A 22,127-nucleotide genomic window follows, 5' to 3' on the forward strand; every position below is an offset into this window, starting at 1 on the left:
ACGCTTTCCGTTTTCCGAGCTATCGTTTCATTGGCGAAGAAAGGGCAAATTGCTCGACGAGTAACGAATTCTCTTCTGACAGAGATGACGTTGGCATATTCGTTGGCATTTTCAATATTCGTGTCCAATCTTGAATTGTTCGAGGCTTTTCCAGCTCTGAACTTACTGTGTCCTTGGACGCACTCATGTTACCAACAAGTCTCCGGGCTACCACTACAATTACTGACCAGACTGTAACAACCTTCAGACGGCGCACTAGGGAAGCATGCCAGAGCATGGTCTATGCCCATGCAATGCTCTTGTGCGATAACTGTCCGTTGTGGACAATGACATTGCGGATTGACTGAAGGCATATCATTTGTGGATATTTATTTTGTTTTTTTACATATCTTTTACATACGACCACAGGACGTTGAAAACAAGGCTTCCCGTTCGCTCAGCCCTATTTAAGCAACGTACCGGCGGATTAGTAGTTAGGTGGGTGACCACTAGCGAATACCCGCTGTTGTATGTTTTTGTGTCATTTTTGCACTTGTGTTCGTTTTATCATATGTTTATTCAAGCACCAGTCTGAACTCTCTGGTTTTTGTTTTTTAACGATCGTGCAGGCAGGCCAAACATCGGCGTTATCTGCACAGCCGTTTGAGATGCATTGCCGCTAGGGTTGTTGATTGGTGCCAGCCTTGTTGTCCCTTGCTAACCCTGGCTCGGCAGCGACAACCTGGACAACCTCTTGCGTCACCGACTGTGAATGCAGCCTCCAACTTCCTCACAATGTCAGTGATCGACTCCAGGACTCACCGTCGCCATGTTCCTTGATTTCCTGCGCGCGCTGGTCGCCCAGCATCCTTCACATCATCACATATCCTCACGACGCCCAGCTGGCCTGGAACTTTGCATCTCCTACCTCGCAAACATCCCTCGAACTACAGATCTCGCTGTGACTACACGTACCCACGTTGTGCAGTTGCTTTCACGATGCGCTCCTCTTCCAGAACCGGCTGGGTTAGCCAGTACCTATGCGTCGCACTTCTCTTTCTGAGCCATATCTCGCTTGTAGATGGTGTCCATCACATGGCCGTCAAGGCACCTCGCAGGTTGAATCGACGAAAGTTGGACATCACCCCATTGCTGGTCACAAACAACTGCCCGGAAGATATCTGGCCGGGAATCTCGACCCAGACTGGGAACGGACCTGCGACAAATGGTTTCAAGCTTTCGCCTGGAGAGACCAAGAACCAGACCGTGTCAGAAGATTGGCAAGGCCGAGTTTGGGGCAGAACAAACTGCAGCTTCAACGATGATGGAAGTGGCCCTGCCAATGGACGAGGGAGAGCCTGCTACTCTGGCGACTGCAATGGCATCCTGAATTGCCAAGTGGGTGTAAGTCTACATCGACAAGCACTTTTTTGGGATTCGAGGACTGACTCCGCTGTAGGGTGACGTACCTGTCTCGCTCGCTGAGTTCACACTGGATGCAGGAGACGGTCACACCTACTATGACATCTCCTTGGTCGACGGCTACAACCTCCCCTTAGCTATGGTACTCCAGCCTCTTGAGAACGTTACACTCGACGATATCCCCCCGAATCTGACAAATCCTTCTTGTCAAGGCACCTCCGGCCTCCTAGCACCTCAAGGTTACGATCCCTATTCCGAGTATCCGAACTTCCTCAGGACGAATACTTCGTACCCTCTGCCTTGGGAAGGTAACGTAGACCAAGACAAAATTTCTCGGTGGTGCCCCTGGGATCTACAACAGTCACCTCCCGACAAGCCTGGCGATGGCGTGTACCCATATCCCGACGACAACATTCAGCGGCCTTCTTTCAATCCTTGTTTCTCAGCCTGTGCGAAGAACAACAAACCTGAAGACTGCTGCACAGGAGAGTACAACTCGGCCAGCAAGTGTCGACCTGGCGATTACTCGAAAAACGTCAAGGAAGTTTGTCCGGACGCTTACAGTTTTGGTGAATCCATCCCACATCCTGAACCGAATGTCTAGTATAGCTAACCAATATCAGCGTTCGATGACCAGACCTCGACATTCATTATCCCCTCGGGCGCCGGTTTTGAGGTTGTGTTCTGTCCAGGCGCACGCTCGACCAATATCCTGGACACAAGCATGGCCGAGATGCAACAACTTGCACAGCAGGGGAAGGTCGATCACCAGAAGGCCAGAATGATGATGGAGAGACGGCAGCAAATGTTCAGAGGGGACTACGAAGCGACAGGCCTCTTCTCCAGGTGGCTGTCTCTCCGAGGATGACGCTTTCGCTCATGTTAGTGAAACCTGGGAGATCTTGGTGTTGTACATGTGTTTGCATAGTTCTATACCCTTTTAATGCTCCACGAATAGTAGATTGCTCATTGTCGACATTCTTGCTATGTTTTCGTCTTGCCAAAAGTCTCTTGACGGATCTTGGTCCCGTGCACTCCGAGGGATACGCTGCTCTTCGAGGTTTGTTCCAACTATCTCTTGAGTTCGCACGTCTCTCACCAGTTGCAATTGGACGATGCAGCGCTTCAGAGTTCGCACCTAGGAACGGCCGTGGTACCGTCCGAACCGTGATGAATGTCTCGCGGATCTACTACTTCCCATATCCGAAAGGAGGACCCGCCACTTCGGTTCGGGGTACCTCAACGACATCGAGAACATGCAGGTAATGCACTCCTGCGACAATGTTGTGGGCATCGAGCGGAGAGCTCGAGAATACGAGTGTCGTTAGCTCCCCATGCGGCGTGGGCGCCGGCTCAATCGGCAAATGTCTCCATCAGTCTTCAGCCTCTACCCACAACGCATTCGGTTTCAACAACCCAGCTCGCTCACGGAGACCCCAACCCCGCTCCTGTTATGATTGTGTCACCGTCCGCCGGAACATCGCGTGGTATGCGAGCAGCTGATCAGTACGAGCTTGGGGCTTATTTCTCCGAGGTTGCCTTACCACGCTAGCCATCCTGGATACGGAGAGCACCTTCCGTACACCTCCTTTCTAATATCGTAGGGTACCGAATAATTCCATACACCTCAACATGGCCCCGGTCAATTCGCCCGAGCTCCTACCGTGCCTGTGCCGCCTGAATGCCGGCAAAAATATACGGACGGAAGACCCTTTGTTTACATTATAGTAAGAAGACGCTCCTGCCACTGATCTACCCCGCTCACCGTCTGGATGAGCTGCTATATGAGCTTCACTGAAACTACAACAGACAATTGAAGCTCAAACAACATGGCAAAAGCTCAAGCATTGACTGTTCACCGTCTGTCAGATGGCTGGACATTCAAGCAAGCAGACGACACTGCTGAGGATGCCTGGCTTTCGGTCAAGACAGTTCCCACGAATGTTCACCTGGATCTGATTGAGCATGGAAAGTAAGCAGAATCACTATCAACTAAATCAAACAGCGACAGCTCACACAGCATCTAGAATCCCGGATCCGTTCTTGGGCTTCAATGAATTGAAGGCAGAATGGGTCGCAGACAAGGCCTGGACATACAAGGCCACACTTCCTAAGGTCGAAGAAGCTAAACATAGCACCGTTCATTTTCTGGCATTCGATGGCCTCGATACATTTGCGACTGTCAAGCTTAACGGCAAGGTCATCCTCGAAAGCGACAACATGTTCATCCCGCACCGCGTCGACGTTACGAAGGAGCTCAAGCCGCAAGCGGAAAACATCCTTGAGATCGACTTCAAGTCTGCAAGATTGGAAGCGATTAAGATTCGTGAAGCACATCCGGAGCACACATGGGTAGGCTTCAATGGCGATATGTCGCGACTCGCAGTCAGGAAAGCGCAGTACCACTGGGGCTGGGATTGGGGTCCAATCCTGAACACCTGCGGGCCGTGGCGCGAAGTTCGACTCGAAACGTATCAAGCTCGTGTGGAGGACGTTCGGGTCGACTACAAGCTAGACGACGGCTTAAAGTCAGTACAGGGCACAATCTCAGCGGTCGTCGAGGGCTCTTCGGCGAAGAGTGTGACTTTCAAAGTACAAGACGGCAATAAGCAGGTCTTCAAAGAGACTGCGAACGTTAGCGATGGCGTGGCGAAGGTCGACTTTCACGTGAACAACCCGAAGTTGTGGTACCCTCACGGCTACGGCCAGCAGCCTCTCTATAAAGTCACAGCAACAGTATCGACAGATGAAGTGGACGTGCATTCGATAACACGTCGTACCGGCTTCCGCAAGGGCGAGCTAGTCCAGGAACCTGATAAGATTGGAAAGACGTTCTTCTTCCGCATCAACGGTGTCGATGTGTTCTGTGGCGGCTCGGACTGGATTCCAGCAGATAACTTCACACCGAGGATTACCGAAGACAAATACCGCAAGTGGCTGGAGATGATGGTGGACGGATATCAAGTCATGATCAGAGTTTGGGGTGGAGGCATCTGGGAAGAAGATATATTCTACGAACTCTGCGATGAGCTTGGTATTCTGGTCTGGCAGGATTTTATGTTTGGCTGCGGCAACTATCCTGCTTTCCCCGAGATCCTGAAGTCGATCAAGGAGGAGTGCATCTCCAACGTAGCGCGGCTACGACACCATCCCTCCCTCATTATCTATGCTGGCAACAACGAGGACTACCAAGTGCAGGAGTCGTTTGGATTGACGTACAATTACGAGGACAAAGATCCTGAAAGCTGGCTCAAGACCGACTTCCCTGCCAGATACATCTACGAGAAGGTAAATGTTCGTGACTCAACTCACCAAATCTCAGCACTAATTGGCTGTCAACCAGATCCTTCCTGAAGCTGTCGCTGCCGAGAGTCCGCACATTCCATACCACCCAGGTTCGCCATGGGGTGACGGACTGAAGACCTCGAACACCACAGTAGGAGATATGCACCAATGGAACGTATGGCACGGTACACAGGAGAAGTACCAGATCTTCGACACGCTCGGTGGTCGATTCAACAGCGAGTTCGGAATGGAGGCATTCCCCCATATCGACACCATCAGATACTACTGCACCGATCCTACACAGCTGTTCCCTCAAAGTCACATGTTGGACTTCCACAATAAAGCAGACGGCCATGAGCGAAGAATCGCGACGTACCTTGTGGAGAACTTCCGCACCAAGACAGACCTTGAAGTGAGCCACTTACGATGAGTACATTCATCAGCACACATATTGACAAACGATAGGCATTTATCCACCTCACCCAGCTATCTCAGGCTGAAGCTCTGATGTTCGGTTACCGAGGCTGGAGGCGACAGTGGGGCCAGGAGCGTTTCTGCGGAGGTGCTCTTGTATGGCAGCTTAACGACTGCTGGCCAGTGACCTCGTGGTCCATTGTCGACTACTTTCAGCGCAAGAAGCCCGCATACTATGCTATGCGCCGTGTTCTTGCCCCCATCGCTGTCGCCGTCAAGCGCGCACACTTCGATTGGAGCGTTGTGCACGCACGAGTGCCGTCGAAGAGCGACTTCGAGCTGTGGGTTGCGTGCCAGAAACAGGAGCAGGTGAAGGCAACGGTTGAGCTGAGGTTCATCAGTATCAAGACCGGCAAGGAGATCAAGGAAAAGATTGTTAAGAAGGACATCACCCTTGTCCAGAACGGCACAACAGATGTGTTGTCAGGCACAATCGATAACGTAAACGAGGAGCCTCACGTGCTCGCAGCGCGCATATGGGTCGATGGCGAGGTCGTTTCGAGAGACGTTGATTGGCCACAGCCACTGAAGTACCTCGACTTCGGGGACCGCGGCCTGGAGGTCGTTCCTCATGGTAACACAATCTTGGTGAAGGCTGACAAGCCCACAAAGGGCCTTGTTTTTGAGGAGAGGTCAGGTGTACTTGTTCACGACAGTGCAATCGATGTGGTTCCTGGCGATGAACAAGTCATCAAAGTGCGAGGGCTGGGTAAACAGGATAAACCTTTGAAGTGGAGACACCTGGGCAAGGACTGAGTTCAGCTTGCAGTCGAGCATACAATGTGAAAGTGCTGCACCTAGATTCGAAAGCAGCAATGCCTATGCATACAGGATTTGAGGGGTTCAACCACAGCGTTACATGCTTGCATCTCATTGAAGGAAATGTTCGACTATCGTCTGAACGAAGCAGGTCACTAAGCATCAGATCCACTGGGCGTTGCAGATATTTGGCGGTGGCTATAGTGAGCCACAGCGAGCACCCCACCTGGGCACCAAAGAGGAAAGTTTTCAAGTTTGTGAAGGCCGTGCGTGTGCATCAACGTTGATCCTGCATCATCGCCCATCGACAACGGCGTGCCCGCGTCCGCGGCCGCGTTATCTGATGAAGATCATATGTGAGGCAAGTATAGACTGCATACCTGGTCAAGGTAGTTTGATTTGAAAGTATTTCTTGGAGTTCGCTAAGCTGCTCAACCAATTTCCACCGTGCAATGCGTTGGCTAGCAAAAGCTCTCTACGAAGTAGTTGGGTGGTCTCGATGCGCCCTAGTCCCACTTGCCGCGAAGTGATGTGACAAAAGGAACTAGCGACCAGATGTTCACAGCTTGCCCAAGTGAGCACTGGTACAACTCCACCAATCATACAATTCCGCGTTGCTGCACCCCAGCTTTACACACACCCTCTAGGACGCCAGCCACCCGCGATCATTGGCCGACTTTCACTTTGGCAAAGTGTTTTACCGGGTCTCTGCTCGAAGGCGTTGGGGTGCAGCTGAATCGAAAGCAGCCGGGATCGCGTTACCCGAGGTATCAAGATGAGGACGAACTTACATGACCTCTCGCCATCGCTATTTGATCGCTGGCACCTCAAAAATTGCGGGAGCATGATTTGACCCGACTCTTGACGTGCAGTAGTCGCCGCGCCGGCCCTCAAGCGCCAAATCGCTCTCGTCGAGCTTCGAAAAAGCTGCCCTCAATTTCGCTCGGCCTCCGCTTTCTGTTCCGCCTACCCGCCTCCACAGTCTGCATGCTCTTCCCTGCCGCATCCTAAATGTCATATTGCGGGGGCGAATGGTATACGTCTTCTGCAAATCTTGCTGTACGAGGAAGCTAATCAAGGCTTGCAGAGCAATGCTGACCTGAAAATGAGCGGCAAGCAAAACGTGCACTCTGCAGATTATCGATACTACTGTGGAGCCAAGGCGGAATGCCATACAGCTGTATCGACTGCATATACTACACTCCCGTACCGGTTCCTCTGATATAACAACCCCGACCCTGTGTTCCTGGGCCGCGGCATTCATATTGAACCTCGCATAAGTACCATTACGCTGGTCTTCGGTCCCGGGTAATCTCTCTGCAAAACGCACCTACCAACCTTCATTTTGGAACTGGCTGCTGCACTCATGCTTTTCTGACCTTCCAAATGTGTTGCGACGCGGAAGGTTTATAGCATGTTCCACACTTTCCACTCGTCTGCGGGGCAGCGACAACCCGCAGGCGAGGGTGACTTTGCCGGAAAACCAACACGGTCAACTGGTTCGCGGCGGATATCAACCAGCAACGCATGCGTTGAGTGCAGACGGAGGAAGATACGTTGTGATGGAACGCAGCCTTGCGGACAGTGCCAGTGGTACCAACACCCTGAAGTAAGCCTCGATGTCGATGTGCTCCGAAGTTGTGACTCGTTTGGAATGCCTCAGGCTAACATTGACGTAGGCATGCAGCTATTCGAAACCCGCACAGCGAGTCGTACCCAGCCGCAAGTGAGTCTTCTATAATCCGCTCTTTGGTCGATACGTACTGATGGTGCGCAGACTGGTTGACAAATTGTCAAGTAACATTGATCTGTATAAGAGTGTCTTGACGAAGCTACTGGGGACAACGCAGCTCGACTCGTTAGCAAATCTTTCCCGAGAGGAACTTTTGCAGCTCGCTCTGACCTCTCCTGAAGTCACTCAAAAAACATCACCATCCGTAGCAAATGCGCAGGCTATGTCAGAGATTCATACCGGCTCAGATGGCGCCGATAGTCTGGAAGCGCTGGAGCAAGCACCACCAGAGGATCCCTACTGGGATGAAGCACGAAAGCACCAAATTCGTGTGCAGGGGATATCGGATGATGTCAACGGCCTTTCCATGTCTGTGGACAGGCTGTCATCGTACGTTGGGATATCCTCAATTACGGCAGCGCTAAAGGTCATTGTCCGTTGCGCACCGCAAGCACGACCGCTGCTCAGCCATAACAACCAAACAGAAACAGCACTACCTAGCCGAGCAAATTCTCCACCACCCGAGCTCACAAACAACCACCCACTAGCATTACCTTCGCAAGCACAGGGGGAAAGCCTTATCGAAAGCTATTTCGACCGATGTCACCCCTTCTTTCCGCTGATCGATGAACGCAAATTCTGGGCTACGTACCTGCACGGGAATCGAACAGACTCCCAATGGCTAGCATTGTTGAACATCGTATTTGCTGTGGGCTCATTGGCGTCATCGACCGCTGACAATCAAGCACACTACACATACTTCAACCGATCACGGAAACACATGTCTCTAGAGTCCTTTGGTAGCGGCAACATTGAAGTGCTGCAAGCTCTAGCCATAATGAGCGGCTATTACATGCACTACCTCAACCGGCCGAACGAAGCGCATTCGCTCATGGGTGGAACCCTCCGAATGGCTACGTCGTTAGGTCTACATCGCGAGTACTCGGAGCGAAGCGATACCGGCAGACAACTAGCGCCACCTGAAGAGGAGGAGGCTATTTCACCTGAGATGAGGCGACGGATGTGGTGGAGCCTGTTCTGTCTCGATGCATGGGCATCTACAACGACCGGGAGACCGTCTTTGGGTCGAATGGGGCCGTCAATCACGGTTATGAAGCCTGGTACAGCTGCCAACGCTGTGAGTAAATCTTGATGGAACCATCGAAGCTCATACTGACATTTTGGCAGGTGCCGACCATTATCATGCCGAACAGCCCGCAGTTCATGGATCAACTGAGACTGCTGCCTCTCACCCATGCATCCACATTCTGTGCGATCGCTACGAAGATACAAGATCGGCTGGTCGAGTCACCTCTCCTCCCACATCCGGAGACAGCTGCATACGATGCCCAGATCTTGAAGTGGCACGAGGAGCTTCCGTCGATTTTGTCCAACTATGACGAGCAATGTCCGGAGTTCCTCCATCGAGTACGATGCATTATGAAGTGGCGCTTCCAAAATATTCGAATCGTACTACACCGGCCTGTACTGCTAACCACGGCTCTCCGAAGGTGCACGTGGGCTACTTTGACAGCGGAGGAGAAGACCGCGGTTGAGAAGTGTCGGACAGTTGCCAGCACTACCATCGAGGAGCTCAACAGAGATTGCATGCCTGATCTAATCTCTGGATGGAATGCAGTCTGGTTCTGCTTCCAGGCCTGCATGGTGCCTCTAGTGTCCCTATTCAGTGATGCGAGTCAGCCAGAGGAGGTCGAAAATTGGAAGGCTAGCATCGAAACAGCATTAGCCTTCTTCGACCGAGTAAGAGACTGGAGCATAGCAGCCAAAAGAAGTGCAGATGCCGTAGCGAGGCTATATACGGCATACAAGGCACAGAAGACAACACCTCCACAACTATCGATTCCTCCAACACCACAGATGCAACAGCAACAGCAGGCATACGACATGCCGAACAACTACTCGCACCTCAACGTTCTAAATCCGAACCTCGAGCCGGGCCAAGATCCCTTCGACTACAATGCTGCCGGTATGCAAAACTGGCCGAACGCGAACATGAACGATCCAAACTACCTAAACTTTTTTTGGGATGATATGATGTGGGATACGAATCTACCCGATATGCAAGACGCACGATATGGAATGAGCAACGTTTACGACTTTACGGGTGCGGCGCAAGATTCGGGTATTGATGGGGCGTATTGGATGCACGGAAACTAAGACTGGGAAACGGTGGACCGAAAAGGAGAATTCCGCTAGACGGTCGCTTTTGTCTCATCGCACGATACCCTGAGTTTGTATGTTAGATGTATATGAAGATGAGAAATATACGAGAGAATCATTTCAATAAAAAGACATGGCATCTGGCATCAACGTCTTTCTTGAGTGTACGTGTACTTTACTTCTTATGTGTTGTTACAAAGGAAAGGCCGTCACGTCATGAAATCGTCCAGCAACTCTCAGTTCTTCTTCTTCAAGGCTCCTCCATCGACCGTAATGTCCTGACCAGTCACGAAACCAGCCTCGATCAGCCACAAGCACGCATCGATAACGTCCTTCGGCCTACCCGCACGGTTCGTTGGGTGGTCGCCGACATCCTTCTCGCTGACCTGCTCCTCCCAGTTCGTCCCCGCCTCGTCACCCTCCTTGCACTCGTGCGCAACCTTGATCCTACCTGGCGCCACCAAGTTCACACGGATGCCCAAAGCACCCAGACTGATCGCCATCGAATGCATCAAGCCCAACAAACCCGACTTGCTCGAAGCGTACCCCTCCTGATTTGGATCGGACTGGTGTGCACGGAAACTGCCAATGTGGATGATACACGGTCCGGCTCCCTGCTCTTTATGTGCACCCTTCTCGCGATCATGGGTGCGCGCTTTCATGTACGGAATGCAAGCCTGGCTCATGGCAAACGGACCGCTCAGATTCGTCTCGATGTACGCTTGCCACTCTTCCCAGGTACTATTGTCTTCCATCGTCTTGCCGTCTTTCCACTGCGGAGACGCAATGCCGCCGTTGTTGACGAGCACATCAATGCGGCTGTCGAAGAACTTCTCGGCTGCTGTGGTGACTTTCTTGCGGATGTCTTCGACGTCTCGCAGGTTGCAGATGGCGAAGTCGACTCTCTTGCCTTCGTAGTAATTTTTTAGGTGCACTTGGGTGGTGTGCTTGAGTTCTTCCTCGTCGACGTCAAATATAAAGACGTGGTGGCCTGCTTCGAGGAACATGCGTGACATGGCGCGGCCAATGCCGCGGGCACCGCCGCTGACGATGATGTTCTTGGGTGGTGCTTGGAATGTCATGGTCGAGATTGATTGATTTGAAGTTGGGGAAAGTTGGGGCGTGGGGTTTGGAGGAATCGCGAACTGATATTCGGGGTGTTACCGTGGGTTCAGACGTGCGTACGCTTGACGTCATGCCTGCAATTCTCAAAATTTCGAGCAGTCACGATAAGGAAGGGGTAAGAAACCCAAATTATCGATCTTCAAGCTTTGGTTTCAAAGGTATTGGATTCCTCAGCCCGCTGATGATGCGTCTATCGTTCGATCTTATGCACCCCACATCGTCCATTCACCGCGCTAGTGCTAGCGCGTGCACTCGGTCAGGATTTACGAAGTAGACATCTGCGACAAAAATATCAGCTCATGAGTAAAACGAACCAATTTTGATACCAGGACTGGTTTCACTGATTGCAAATGATTCGAATACGACGACAAGTTCGTTCAATCGTAGCATTAGCATGCTACGGACAGTTTGTGGTTTGCCCTCTTTGTCAACATCAGCTGTGCAGGAGGGCTTGCGATGGCAATCAACAAAGAATTTCCGTCGATTCCTTTTGGATGGGTTGTTCCAGTCGTTCCCCTTCTGTACACCATGGCCGCTTGTTGGGCCAATGTGAAGTATGACTCAAAGGATAGCGTTTTAGGAATCTGGTTCTTAGGTTTGCCAGTAATTATACAATATGACGCATTCAGCTGGACTCTGCTTACATGTGCAGGCCGGCATGGCTGTTATTGGCCTTCTGTTTGCCTTCCTGAATTCTCAGATGGAGGAAGCGTATCAAGCTAAAGTCAAGACTCAGGCTAGCGCTGAGTCTCCGGTGTGAGAGACTGGAGTAGTTACACTTATGATTTCAAGTAGAGCGAAGACATGCACACCAAATCGTCGCCTGCAGGAGAGTACCTATTCTCGTGGTTCGAAAAATCTAGCAGATATGTAGCCATCCAGACAATCAAAAATGGTGAGAATGCTTTTCAATGAATCTACTTGAAGATTTCAATGGATACTGATGTTTTACACAGCAAGTGCTTTGCGATGCCTGGAGGTACCCAGTATTGTCATCCCCTTAATGACGTTGATTGAACTGCGCTGAACCACATTTGAGCTCTTGGTTGAAGGAGCTTGATTACGCACAGTGAGCCTGGCTGGTCATCACCTCATCCAAACTTTGTTAATGCACTCGCCTGCGCCACGGACGCGAGCCACGGTTGAAGTTCCCCTGAGAGTCCTGTCGCATAGATAAAATATCGCCTCTTCTTGTTTTTCTGCCCATCACTTCCCGCTCTCACCACTATTCTCACCATGAAAAACCCCACGCCTCCTTACACTCAGATACCTAACGCGGAGTTCGAAATGACAGAGACTAAAGCATACGATACAGAGCTCGACATGACGGATACCGAAGTCACCGGTCACACCATGACAGTGACTCGCATACCCTTTGTGGTTATGAGTGCTACCGTCCTTGTCGCCTGGGCTGCTTTCATTATCATCCGGATCCGCATCGCAGGTAATGTCGACAAGCTCGGACTTTGGCTCGTATGTACCTTTGGCTTTCTGGTATAGTTTCAGCATATCCTGAAGGACTTCAGTACCTGATGAAACGTAACATAGTTTACTGTTAGGGTCAACGTCTTCTGCGCCATAGGCGCTGTCAACACAGTCAAAACCGGGTACCCGTCCGTTCACGAAGGCTTCATTCTACCGATGGTGCCTCTACTATACAGTGCAGCTGCATTTGGGTCCAAAGGGTGTTCGAGCCCAATGAAGGTATCCTATGGATGTGGTTTCTTGGTATGCTCGTGAGTATCCTCACGTCGCTTTGTTGACCTTCGCTAAATTATACAGCTTGGTATGGGGATTGTTGGCATGATCCTCTGCCACATGTACGAACTGTCGGAAAAAGAGTATCAGCGTAAAGTCACGGAACAAACCAGGTCTGATCTGTGATGTGGAAATCGGACCAGCTGTAGTCGTCATACTTGTCGAACACCTTACATTGGAGGGTGGCGCACGACACTGTCATCTATAGGATACATGCTGTTGCTTCAAGAGCATTTATGCGATAAGTAGCCATATAATCGCTTCATAACTGCGAATTTGCTTTCTCGTCAGTAGTGTTGAGGGCTACGATGTCTCAACCATGCCCGTTTGCTCGACGCTGGTAAGCTTCGGAGGAAGTCACGATCATGGCACTGACCCGCAGCACCGTTTGCCTGAGCGCCCGCTTGCACCTTCCCTACTTCTGGTGGCAGTCAACAGTTTTTCGATCGCCCTTTCTGACCTTTCCTCTTACACCTCATAGTGGTTAATGTGCATCATTGGCGGCGCCAGCCTTTGCTGTCAGTCAGGGCCTCAACCTATACTTTAAAACAACAAACCGGCTCCTGCTCGGTCTTCCCCTGCCTATTGCCTATCTTGCTGCCGGACCTGTTGGTCAGATGGGTATGTGGAGTCCAGGGGAGCGTCTTGAACTCTGGTTCCGGTGAGTGTATGCTGTATTCGGCGAAACTCTTCACTAATGTTTTTAGGGTGGTGGTATGGTATTTGGCATGCTCCTCGCTGCTCACCGCTCTCGTCGTCGAATGCGCCAGGCCTTGAGGTGCTCCACGGTCCCGTCATCTGATGGGAAAACAAAGATCGATGTTGCTGATTGATGGCGACAGCGACAGACGCTGCACGCCACGCACAGCTCACACGAAACGATGCCGTATACCTAAGCCTAGTATATAGCAGCAAGACAATTTCAATGAGATTGTTCCAGCGATCCCACCTTCTTGAGTCGTCGATGAACACCGTGTTATGCTTCCAAGATCACTCCCTTACCTCAACCTTCTTCTCCCTTCTTCCGCCTCACAAATTTCTCTCTGGACCCTTTCTGTTTCCTCAACATTGACATAGATCGCCAACATGCAACTCACACTCGCCTTCACCCTGCTCTTCCTCTTCACTTCCACCACATTGGTTAACTCTCCACCCGAACACGCGCCGACTCGAAAACCCACCTCTACGTATGCACCGAGCAGGCGCAGGGCGGCAACTGCAAGAACATCGAGCTCTCCATTGGAAGATGCTACAACCTGGAAAAAGCGTTCGACAACAACGTATCGAGTGCTGGGCCGGACGAAGGGACGTTTTGTACGCTGTACTCATGAGTGACTGGAATCCCTGTTGAAAGGTACGGGGCTGATGAAGACTAGGGATCGCAGCTGTCGTGGCAAGGCTATCCGATTTACGAATCCTGGGATTAGCGACTTTACGAAAAATAGATTTGATAATGAGTTGAGTGGTGTGAGCTGTGATTTCATCTGGGGTTGGTCGAAGAAGAGTGGGTGAGTAGAGAGGTGTTCGCATCAGAAGGGCTTCGGTCTGTTGCGTAGGTGGCGATGCGAGATGTAGAGTTTGTGAGGTCACAATCAGATGCAGAGTTGAGAGTAACGTTATGAAAGAGATTCATCCAAGCCTTTTGGTAAATAGTGTGAGCTCCGGTGCCCCCAAACGCCGATCCCATCCCAGAAGTACAGGTATATGCTCATGCATCATTAACAAAACAACAAGATCGTATCAACCCTCTATTTGGCGCGCTCATAGACACCAACGACCATGGCGTGGTCACGCTCGAAGGGCTCGAGGGTAAGCTGCTCCTTAGGCTTGATGCCCATCTCCCTCAGCTTGGCGACTTCCTGGGCGAAGACAGCCTCAGGTGCGGCGGTCGAGTCAATACAGTTGGCCTTGATGGAGATGACGATACCACCGCCAACCTTCAGGAAGAGACCGGCGTTAAGACCGACGATACGGGCCTGATCGGGCTGGGCAACATCGGCGAAGATGCAGTCGACCATGCCGACAAGCATACGGTACTTGAGGGGGTGACGGGCATCCTCGACAATGGGGATGACGTTTGTGCGGTGGGTGGCCATGTTAATCAGATCACGACCGGAGCGGTGGGAGAACTCAACGGCGAAGACAGTTCCCTCGGGGCCAACGATATCGGCAACGTGGGAGACGGAGGTACCAGAGGCAGCACCGAGGTAGAGGACCTTAGAGCCAGGGCCCATGTAGATGTTGTCGACACCACCGAGGATACCAGCAGCCAACTTGGAACGGAAGGGGTTCCAGACACGGTACTCGATGGCAGAGGGAGCAGCATCCTCGCTGTTCTCGGCCTTCTCGGCTCCAACGCTGATGCGCTTCTCGCCGTAGACACTCTCGCCAGGGGTCAGGTTCTTGGTGACGAGGAGATCCTCCTTTCCGCGAGCAACGAAGACACCGGCGTGACGGTGGGGCTCGACAATGACCTTACTACGGACTATTAGTTGCATGTTCTTATGTCTCGAAGTTGAACTTACGCTCCGCCACGGGCGCCGCCGCGAGCACCACCACGTCCACCACGGGCACCACCGCGAGGAGCACCACGGCCTCCGCGAGCGCCTCCACGGCCACCACGGTCGCCGCCAAAGCCACCGCGACCGCCGCCGCGAGCACCGCCGCGTCCACCGCGAGGAGTGAAGCCTCCGCGACCACCACGGTCACCACCGCCACGTCCGCCTCTACAATATGTTAGTTGTGCATCATAAGTGTGTGATCAAAGTGTGCAGTGTGCAGTGCGCAGTGATATGAGCATGCGCAGGTATTTCTCGAGCAGCTGTCGCAACAAAGCAGCTATCGTCTCGAGAAACTAGCTGCGCATCCCAGCTGCAGCGCAATGGCAGGTATGCTCGACCTTAACATGGATGGAGTCGTACCTGGGTGTGAAAGCCATTGCTGTTTATGGTGTGGAGAAAAAGGTATATGTCGTTGTAGATGCTCGACAGTGCAATCGTAAGGCGATGGAGAGCTTCGCAGTTCAAAGTTCGAGAATTTCTTTGCAAGCTCGCCGCGCTAACGCCAAAATTCGAAAGGCGCCAAGCGCACATCCCTGCAAGTTCGCTGAAGCGAGCCAGCCCACAGTTGCGATTTTGCCCTTTCGACTCCAACCGCACTCTCGTACTAACAACACAGGTCCTCATCGCCCGCCAAAATGGTGAGTCGTCGCCCGCCGTCGCAATGCTCGCAGAAGAGCTGCTGCGTTTCGCGAATTCGAAATTAATTGCTGTCCGCAGGTTCGTTACGGAGCATCCACCCTCGACAACGCAAAGAGCGCCCGCGCTCGCGGTTCCTACCTCCGTGTCTCCTTCAAGAACACCCGCGAGACCGCCCAGGCCATCAACGGATGGAAGCTCGAGCGCGCCCTCACCTACCTCGGTAACGTCCTGGAGCACAAGGAGGCCGTTCCCATGAGGCGCTACGCCGGCAGCACTGGACGCACCGCCCAGGGTGAGTGACCCTCCATCTCGCACGCAAGGATGCACGGATTGGTCCTGGATATTGGAACGCACTGGAAGAGGAGGACTGCGCTGGATTTGGAATTACACTGCGCTGCATTTGCGTGGATCGAAATTTGCATGGGCAATGGCTGACTCCCGCAGGCAAGGCTTTCGGTGTCTCCAAGGCCCGCTGGCCCGTCAAGTCCGCCGAGATCCTTCTCGGTCTCCTCAAGAACGCTGAGGCCAACGCCGACACCAAAGGTCTCGACACCGCCAACTTGATTGTCAAGCACATCCAGGTCAACCAGGCCCCCAAGCAGCGAAGGCGCACTTACCGTGCTCACGGTCGTGTACGTACCAGCACTCTACACACACAGCTCCGGCTCTAACAGCGCATAGATCAACCCCTACATGTCCAACCCCTCCCACATCGAGCTCATCCTCACCGAGGGTGCCGAGGTTGTCCAGAAGTCCGCCCAGACCGTCGAGCGCCGATTGAACTCCAGGCAGCGTGGCCGTGAGGTCCGCAAGGCCATCACCGCTGCGTAAGCAGCTCCAGGAGAGGTGTTGAAGTTTAAGCGAAGACAAAAGGACAAGGCATGGGCAGGGTCTGGGAGTCAATGAGCGATGAATTATAGGGTCTTTCATACTCACTCATCATGTGTGCATGATTGGGAATTCGATTTCTCCGGTGTCTGGTCGATAAACAAACAGGGCCACGGCCTGATTCCCAAACTCAGCGCTTTCTCTGCATGTGTACGCAACGTTGTCGTGCACCGCCATTGCATGCTCACGACCTTCCTAGCGCTTAATGCAATGTATTATGAACCTTCTGCATATTCGCACATCAGTACTCGAAAACTATATCTAACTTGTACGGCCAGGACCTGACGTCGGATGGCAACCGTCACTAATCGCACATCCCCCATGAAATTTGGCTGATGGCGCTAGTACACATTGACCTTAGCCATCTTTTCAACCAGCTTTCGTCCCTCCAGCACGCACAACACATCACGACTTCACCGTTACGGCGCTGCAACATCTGTGCACTCCTCGGGTGTCGTATGATGCTGAGAATCGCTCCTCTTTCCTGACTCGACGATAGCCGTTATCTTGCTCCTCGGCGCCTGCCAAGTTTCAGAATCACAACCGTCATGACGCAAGCCCAGCACACCCATGTGCATCGCCGCACCTTGTCGATATCGTGAGTGGACTATATATCCGACTTACCCATGCGTACCTTGCTTTCCTTACTAGCCTTTCTCTTGTACATATTCGTGTGAACACCTGCCGGTTTCTTGTTTCTCAAGTCAAACATCAGCTGTTTGAAAGATGTCGACCTTCCAACATCGTCCGCGGCTACTCGGAGCACTAGCACTCAGTCTTCTCGCCACTACACAAGCACAAGACAGTAGGAGGGGGTTTGCATTCATAGGAGACACCCATGCACCAGATAACAAACTCCTGTCATCAGAGAGCAGTCCGCTTGCCTGGTACTATAACTGGAGTCCTTACCCAAACAGCGACCTGATTCCTACTGGCTCCCTCGAGTTCATTCCTATGATCCATGGTATCGATGCCACAGAAGACAGCAGAACAGAACAAGTGGTCGGAGGCCTCGACAAGTCAAGCACACATCTGCTTTCGTTCAACGAGCCAGACGGAACGACAAGTAGTGGCGGGTCCAGCATCAGCCCCGAAGATGCAGCAAGAGCGTACATCGACTACGTCGTACCTTTCAGGAATGGCTCGAAAGGTGGAAGGAATTGGAAGATCAGCCATCCTTCGACTACTGGCTCAGGCAACGGCCTGGAGTGGCTCAGATCTTTCAACTCATCTTGTTATGACATCGATCCGGAGAACGGTTGTCCAACAGACTTTATCGCTGCACACTGGTATGGTGACTTCGGCGGATTGGCAAGCTGGCTGGGGACGCTCAATGAATTCTACAACGCCAATTCGACGAACGACTCAAACCTCAAGATTTGGGTTACCGAGATGGGCCTGCCACAACAGTCTGCCGACGCTACGGTGGGTATGATGAACCAAACACTCCCGTACTTAGATGGCCTCGACTACGTCGAACGATACGCCTGGTTCGGTGCATTCAGAACCGACGACGCCAATGAGTGGACTGGCGATGGTGTGGCATTATTCGACGACGATGGCGGTCTTACGGAGCTTGGTGCACTGTATATGGGCAATGGCTTCAAGCAAGGTCAAAAGGGTGAAGGCTCGGGTGCGGGTATGCTTAATGTGAACATGGCTGTAGTTGTGGCGATGGGACTAGTGAGCGTGCTGATGAGCATACTGTGACTGTATATTTAAGTTTGTTTTTGGCTGCGTTTGAGCGTTAGATCGTAGATACCCTTGGTTTCTTAGCAGAATTGGAACGGTCACCTTACATGACATCTCAACCCTAAGCTTCTGATACCGCATACTCTTAATGTTGTAAATACATTCAGGGTTCGAAGGTTGGGGCTTCAACTTGCCAGGAAGCGCATGCCGGATGAGCCGGACGATCTGGGGCGCCGGCTTAGTACCTTTGCAGCCACACCTTTGTCTTTACGCTTCGTCAACATCAGCACCGACACCCGTACCTCGTAACGCCTTCAGTGATATTTGTATTCTACCACTTGGCGGCTCTGTGCGGCTTTGTTCCCAATTCTTGATGTTCACGCAGCCAACTGCCATGGAAACGTTCCGGCGCGCTCTCACAGGCTGCACTAACATCGCGAACACTACACATGCAACGCTCTATCCCAACAATGACGGTGATCCCCGCGGTTCGGTTGAATGCCTGCCGAACGTTGTCGTGGAGGACCCAGGTGAGCCGCATCGAATCTGGAGAATGATCAGCTAGCATCGCTGCAATCCTTTACGGAGCTGAGCCTCAAGGTCTCTACGCGAGTGCATGAAGATGGATCGACATCCACATACTAGGACTTTGCATCGGCTCTAGACATAAACGTCTGCATTGAGACACTATGGGGCTCTGGAAACATAACTTTCATGGCAAGACGCTCATTTTGCTGTCACGGCGGCGTCATGTCAGGCTTCTTGCTTTTAAGTTTCGACCAAGGTACGCGACGATCCAGCTTGTATTTCTTCTGATGCTCGACTAACTATCTCAGGTGTTATGGGCGGAATCGTTGGGGCTGACAACCCCTTCGGTCGCCACTTCAACAACCCTGACGCCGATATGCAAGGCAACATCACCGCCCTGTACGATATCGGCTGCGTCTTAGGATCGATCATCACCTACTTCGTTGGCAAGCGATTCGGTCGCCACACCATGCTCATGGCTGGCGGTGCTATTATGATCGTCGGCGCTGCGCTGCTGGGCAGCTCGACTACGATCGCGCAACTCATCACGGGTCGAATTGTCACAGGAGTCGGGAACAGCATGGACTCGAGTACGGCACCAGTATATCTTACGGAGTGTGCGCCACCGAGCTACCGAGGTGCCCTCTTGACACTGCAAGGAACGGCCACGATTCTGGGCGTCGTTATTGCATACTGGTAAGTATGCTGAAGGAATAGATACAGCTGTGACTTTGGGCCTGAGCCCTCACCATATCTTGTACCTTCATTAAACTCAACCTCTCGTAACTAAATCTTTGCATTACCAGAGGAGCTACTGCACCTCTCGTCTTCCATAGTCTTAGACTCAGATAGGACGTTAAACCAATCAATCAATCAGATACAGCTGTGACTGACACGGGACAGGATGGACTATGGCACGAACGTCTCGAGCAATTCCTTCAAGTGGCGCTTTCCTCTCTCCTTCCAGGCTGTCTTCGCTGTCTTTCTCATTCTTCAGATCATCGATTTACCTGAGACCCCGCGCTGGCTCGTTGTGCACGATCGCTACGCAGAGGCAAAAGAAGCCACCGCCGCTCTTGAAGGCAAACCACTTGACGACCCTACTGACAATGCAACAATTCTCGACATCAAGTCAGGTTTGGACGAGGAACACAATGACGGGCTTTTCCGCTTCATGGAGCTCTTCTCTTGGGGCGGGACGCAGAACGTTCGACGATTGCTCATCGTCATCAGCATTCAACTGGGTCAGCAATTCTCTGGGAGCAATATGTACATGGCCTCTTACGCCAAAGCCCAACTCGCTTCGTGCTAACAACTCATCAGGATCAACTACTACCTTCCTGTTATCCTCCAGGACAGTATGGGTCTTAGCCATCAGCTCTCACTCATCCTTGGTGGCGCCGCTCAACGCACGTTCCTGGTCGGTTTAGCCATCCGAGTCCTCCTTATGGATCGTTTCGGTCTCTGCACACTTTTCATGGGCTGCTCAGCAGGACTGTGCTTGTGTTTCGTATGCGTTAGTGCTCTGTTGTCGAAGACAGTTGATGGGATGGTATCTGAGGGCAGAGGCTACGCCGCCACAGCGTTTATTTTCATGTTTCAGCTGTTCTACGGCGTTGGATGGCTGCCAGTGCCGTGCTTCTACCCCCCTGAGATTGCAACGACCAGGAAGAGGACGAAAGTGCAGGCTATTGCCAGCGGGTGGAACTGGATGCTCGTTTTTGTTGTGGTAAAGACCACTCTTATTGCCTGCGGTAAGTCCTCATACCCCATAGCCATAAGCCAGAAACATACTGACTTTCACAAGGAAATATCCAATGGCACACATTCATCGTCTTCGCCTTCCTCAACGCTGCGTCCATCACGACGGTGTACTTTTTCTACCCCGAGACTAAGGGCCTTACTCTCGAGGATATCCCTCTGCTGTTCCACAAGAAGGGCATTACTGGTGGTGTCTCCTCGAGCAAGGGCGGAAGAACGGTTTTTTTGGAGCAGCACGCGCGGAAGGCGCATATTGACAAGAAGATGCATTTGGGTGAAGAGAGGATGGAGGGAGATCAGGCGCAGGATGAGAAGACAGCATGAGGTAGATACTGTCGCTGCTGAGACCAATATCATACGATTCCTTTTTGACAAAGAAAGAACGAAACCGCAGGCCTATGCAAGCATGCTTCCGTTCTGTATGTCTTTTTGTACCGTCAGGGCCGTTCAATAAGATTGGCTTGCTGACTAAGCGGGCCCATCCATGCTCAAGTATGAACCAAAGCCTACAGAGTAGTCTTGTTGCCCGGAAGGGTGTTGATTGACACTCCCCATTTCGATTTCAGGCATGTCCTGAACTTCTTCACGTTTTGGATGACTCTGTGCATCCTTCACACAGCACGCGCAGATGATCAAGACCATGGTAACGAGGCTATTCAGTTCCCTCTTCTGGGTTACCGTGTCCGTGCGCGTAATGCGCGGATTCGCGTAATGCGCCGAACCACCAAAATAGGTCCACCAAAAATGAGGCTGTAGAGCCACACACAATGGTTATTATCATGAGATTTTCTGGTGGAGTAGTCTATAGACCTATATGAACAAGTTCCTCACTCAAACTTTTGTGGCACTCTGATTGGGCGGCCGCGGCTGTTGTATTTTGCCGGAGGGGATGGGGAGCGAGGCGCGGCAGCAGCACGACTACGGGCAGCTGCACTACCACGATTCTGCTTCTTCCTGGGTGCTGCAACCTCTGAGGCCTTGCGCTTGCCTCTTTGGGACAATTGTATAGGTTTCTTGGTGTTGCGCTCCCTCTGTTGACGCTCTTTTTCGGCCTTGCGTTCGGCAACCTCCTGAGCCTTCTCAGCCTTCCGCTGCTCACGCTCTTCCTTCTCCCTCAACTTCTGCTCACGCCTCTCCTGTGCAATCTTCTCCTTGTACAGCTTATTGGCGTGCCTCAGTTTAGCCATCTCTGCTTTTTTGAGCACCTCTGCCTTCTGCTCTTGTTGTTTTGCCTTCTCACGTGCGCGTGCTTTCTCTACTCTACTAGGAGAGTAAAACTCGGCTCCACCGTGGTAGTCCTTGTGACGCTGAAGCTCAAGAGGCTTGCTCTTCTTCTTGTGCTT

At 52.0% G+C, this 22,127-nt stretch overlaps 9 protein-coding genes across 9 annotated transcripts; 7 read left to right on the forward strand and 2 right to left on the reverse strand.

The window, feature by feature from the left end:
• Positions 1 to 978: 978 nt before the first annotated feature.
• Positions 979 to 6,005, forward strand: BU25DRAFT_441719 (glycoside hydrolase family 2 protein; the record flags this gene model as incomplete). The annotated part of the gene is made up of 8 exons (XM_033709249.1): positions 979 to 1,383; positions 1,439 to 1,970; positions 2,025 to 2,208; positions 2,779 to 2,907; positions 3,221 to 3,373; positions 3,429 to 4,689; positions 4,745 to 5,098; positions 5,152 to 6,005. 8 exons carry the CDS (start codon positions 979 to 981, stop codon positions 5,914 to 5,916), a joined length of 3,783 nt encoding a protein of 1,260 aa, XP_033559163.1. The 3' UTR covers positions 5,917 to 6,005.
• Positions 6,006 to 7,333: 1,328 nt separating this feature from the next.
• On the forward strand, positions 7,334 to 9,829 carry BU25DRAFT_346857 (uncharacterized protein; the record flags this gene model as incomplete). Its single annotated transcript, XM_033703122.1, has 4 exons — positions 7,334 to 7,528; positions 7,599 to 7,645; positions 7,697 to 8,789; positions 8,840 to 9,829. The coding sequence occupies 4 exons, from the start codon at positions 7,334 to 7,336 to the stop codon at positions 9,827 to 9,829; spliced, it is 2,325 nt and encodes a 774-aa protein (XP_033559164.1).
• Positions 9,830 to 9,972: 143 nt separating this feature from the next.
• BU25DRAFT_413141 (short chain dehydrogenase) lies at positions 9,973 to 11,109 on the reverse strand. Its single transcript, XM_033706962.1, has one exon. It carries the CDS (start codon positions 10,912 to 10,914, stop codon positions 10,069 to 10,071), a length of 846 nt encoding a protein of 281 aa, XP_033559165.1. The 5' UTR covers positions 10,915 to 11,109; the 3' UTR covers positions 9,973 to 10,068.
• A 1,084-nt stretch (positions 11,110 to 12,193) lies between these two features.
• On the forward strand, positions 12,194 to 13,517 carry BU25DRAFT_423730 (uncharacterized protein; the record flags this gene model as incomplete). The annotated part of the gene is made up of 6 exons (XM_033708232.1): positions 12,194 to 12,430; positions 12,506 to 12,661; positions 12,740 to 12,828; positions 13,010 to 13,055; positions 13,243 to 13,336; positions 13,423 to 13,517. 6 exons carry the CDS (start codon positions 12,194 to 12,196, stop codon positions 13,515 to 13,517), a joined length of 717 nt encoding a protein of 238 aa, XP_033559166.1.
• A 373-nt stretch (positions 13,518 to 13,890) lies between these two features.
• Positions 13,891 to 14,227, forward strand: BU25DRAFT_347095 (uncharacterized protein; the record flags this gene model as incomplete). Its single annotated transcript, XM_033703135.1, has 2 exons — positions 13,891 to 14,036; positions 14,092 to 14,227. Coding segments are annotated over 2 exons (282 nt in total), but the record flags the coding sequence as incomplete, so codon positions are not given.
• A 111-nt stretch (positions 14,228 to 14,338) lies between these two features.
• Positions 14,339 to 15,703, reverse strand: BU25DRAFT_450382 (Fibrillarin). Its single transcript, XM_033709694.1, has 3 exons — positions 15,637 to 15,703; positions 15,241 to 15,441; positions 14,339 to 15,193 (listed from the first exon to the last, which is right to left on the reverse strand). The coding sequence occupies exons 1-3, from the start codon at positions 15,651 to 15,653 to the stop codon at positions 14,464 to 14,466; spliced, it is 948 nt and encodes a 315-aa protein (XP_033559168.1). The 5' UTR covers positions 15,654 to 15,703; the 3' UTR covers positions 14,339 to 14,463.
• Positions 15,683 to 17,030, forward strand: BU25DRAFT_493286 (60S ribosomal protein L17; the record flags this gene model as incomplete). The annotated part of the gene is made up of 5 exons (XM_033711703.1): positions 15,683 to 15,687; positions 15,893 to 15,914; positions 15,994 to 16,207; positions 16,360 to 16,547; positions 16,597 to 17,030. 5 exons carry the CDS (start codon positions 15,683 to 15,685, stop codon positions 16,744 to 16,746), a joined length of 579 nt encoding a protein of 192 aa, XP_033559169.1. The 3' UTR covers positions 16,747 to 17,030.
• Positions 17,031 to 17,201: 171 nt separating this feature from the next.
• On the forward strand, positions 17,202 to 18,601 carry BU25DRAFT_413144 (glycoside hydrolase family 128 protein). The gene has a single exon (XM_033706963.1). It carries the CDS (start codon positions 17,530 to 17,532, stop codon positions 18,511 to 18,513), a length of 984 nt encoding a protein of 327 aa, XP_033559170.1. The 5' UTR covers positions 17,202 to 17,529; the 3' UTR covers positions 18,514 to 18,601.
• A 644-nt stretch (positions 18,602 to 19,245) lies between these two features.
• On the forward strand, positions 19,246 to 21,108 carry BU25DRAFT_433235 (general substrate transporter; the record flags this gene model as incomplete). Its single annotated transcript, XM_033708762.1, has 5 exons — positions 19,246 to 19,279; positions 19,332 to 19,719; positions 19,927 to 20,292; positions 20,347 to 20,777; positions 20,831 to 21,108. The coding sequence occupies 5 exons, from the start codon at positions 19,246 to 19,248 to the stop codon at positions 21,106 to 21,108; spliced, it is 1,497 nt and encodes a 498-aa protein (XP_033559171.1).
• Positions 21,109 to 22,127: the final 1,019 nt, after the last annotated feature.

Source organism: Macroventuria anomochaeta (assembly GCF_010093625.1).
Source record: "Macroventuria anomochaeta strain CBS 525.71 unplaced genomic scaffold BU25scaffold_28, whole genome shotgun sequence".
Lineage (NCBI taxonomy): Eukaryota > Fungi > Ascomycota > Dothideomycetes > Pleosporales > Didymellaceae > Macroventuria > Macroventuria anomochaeta.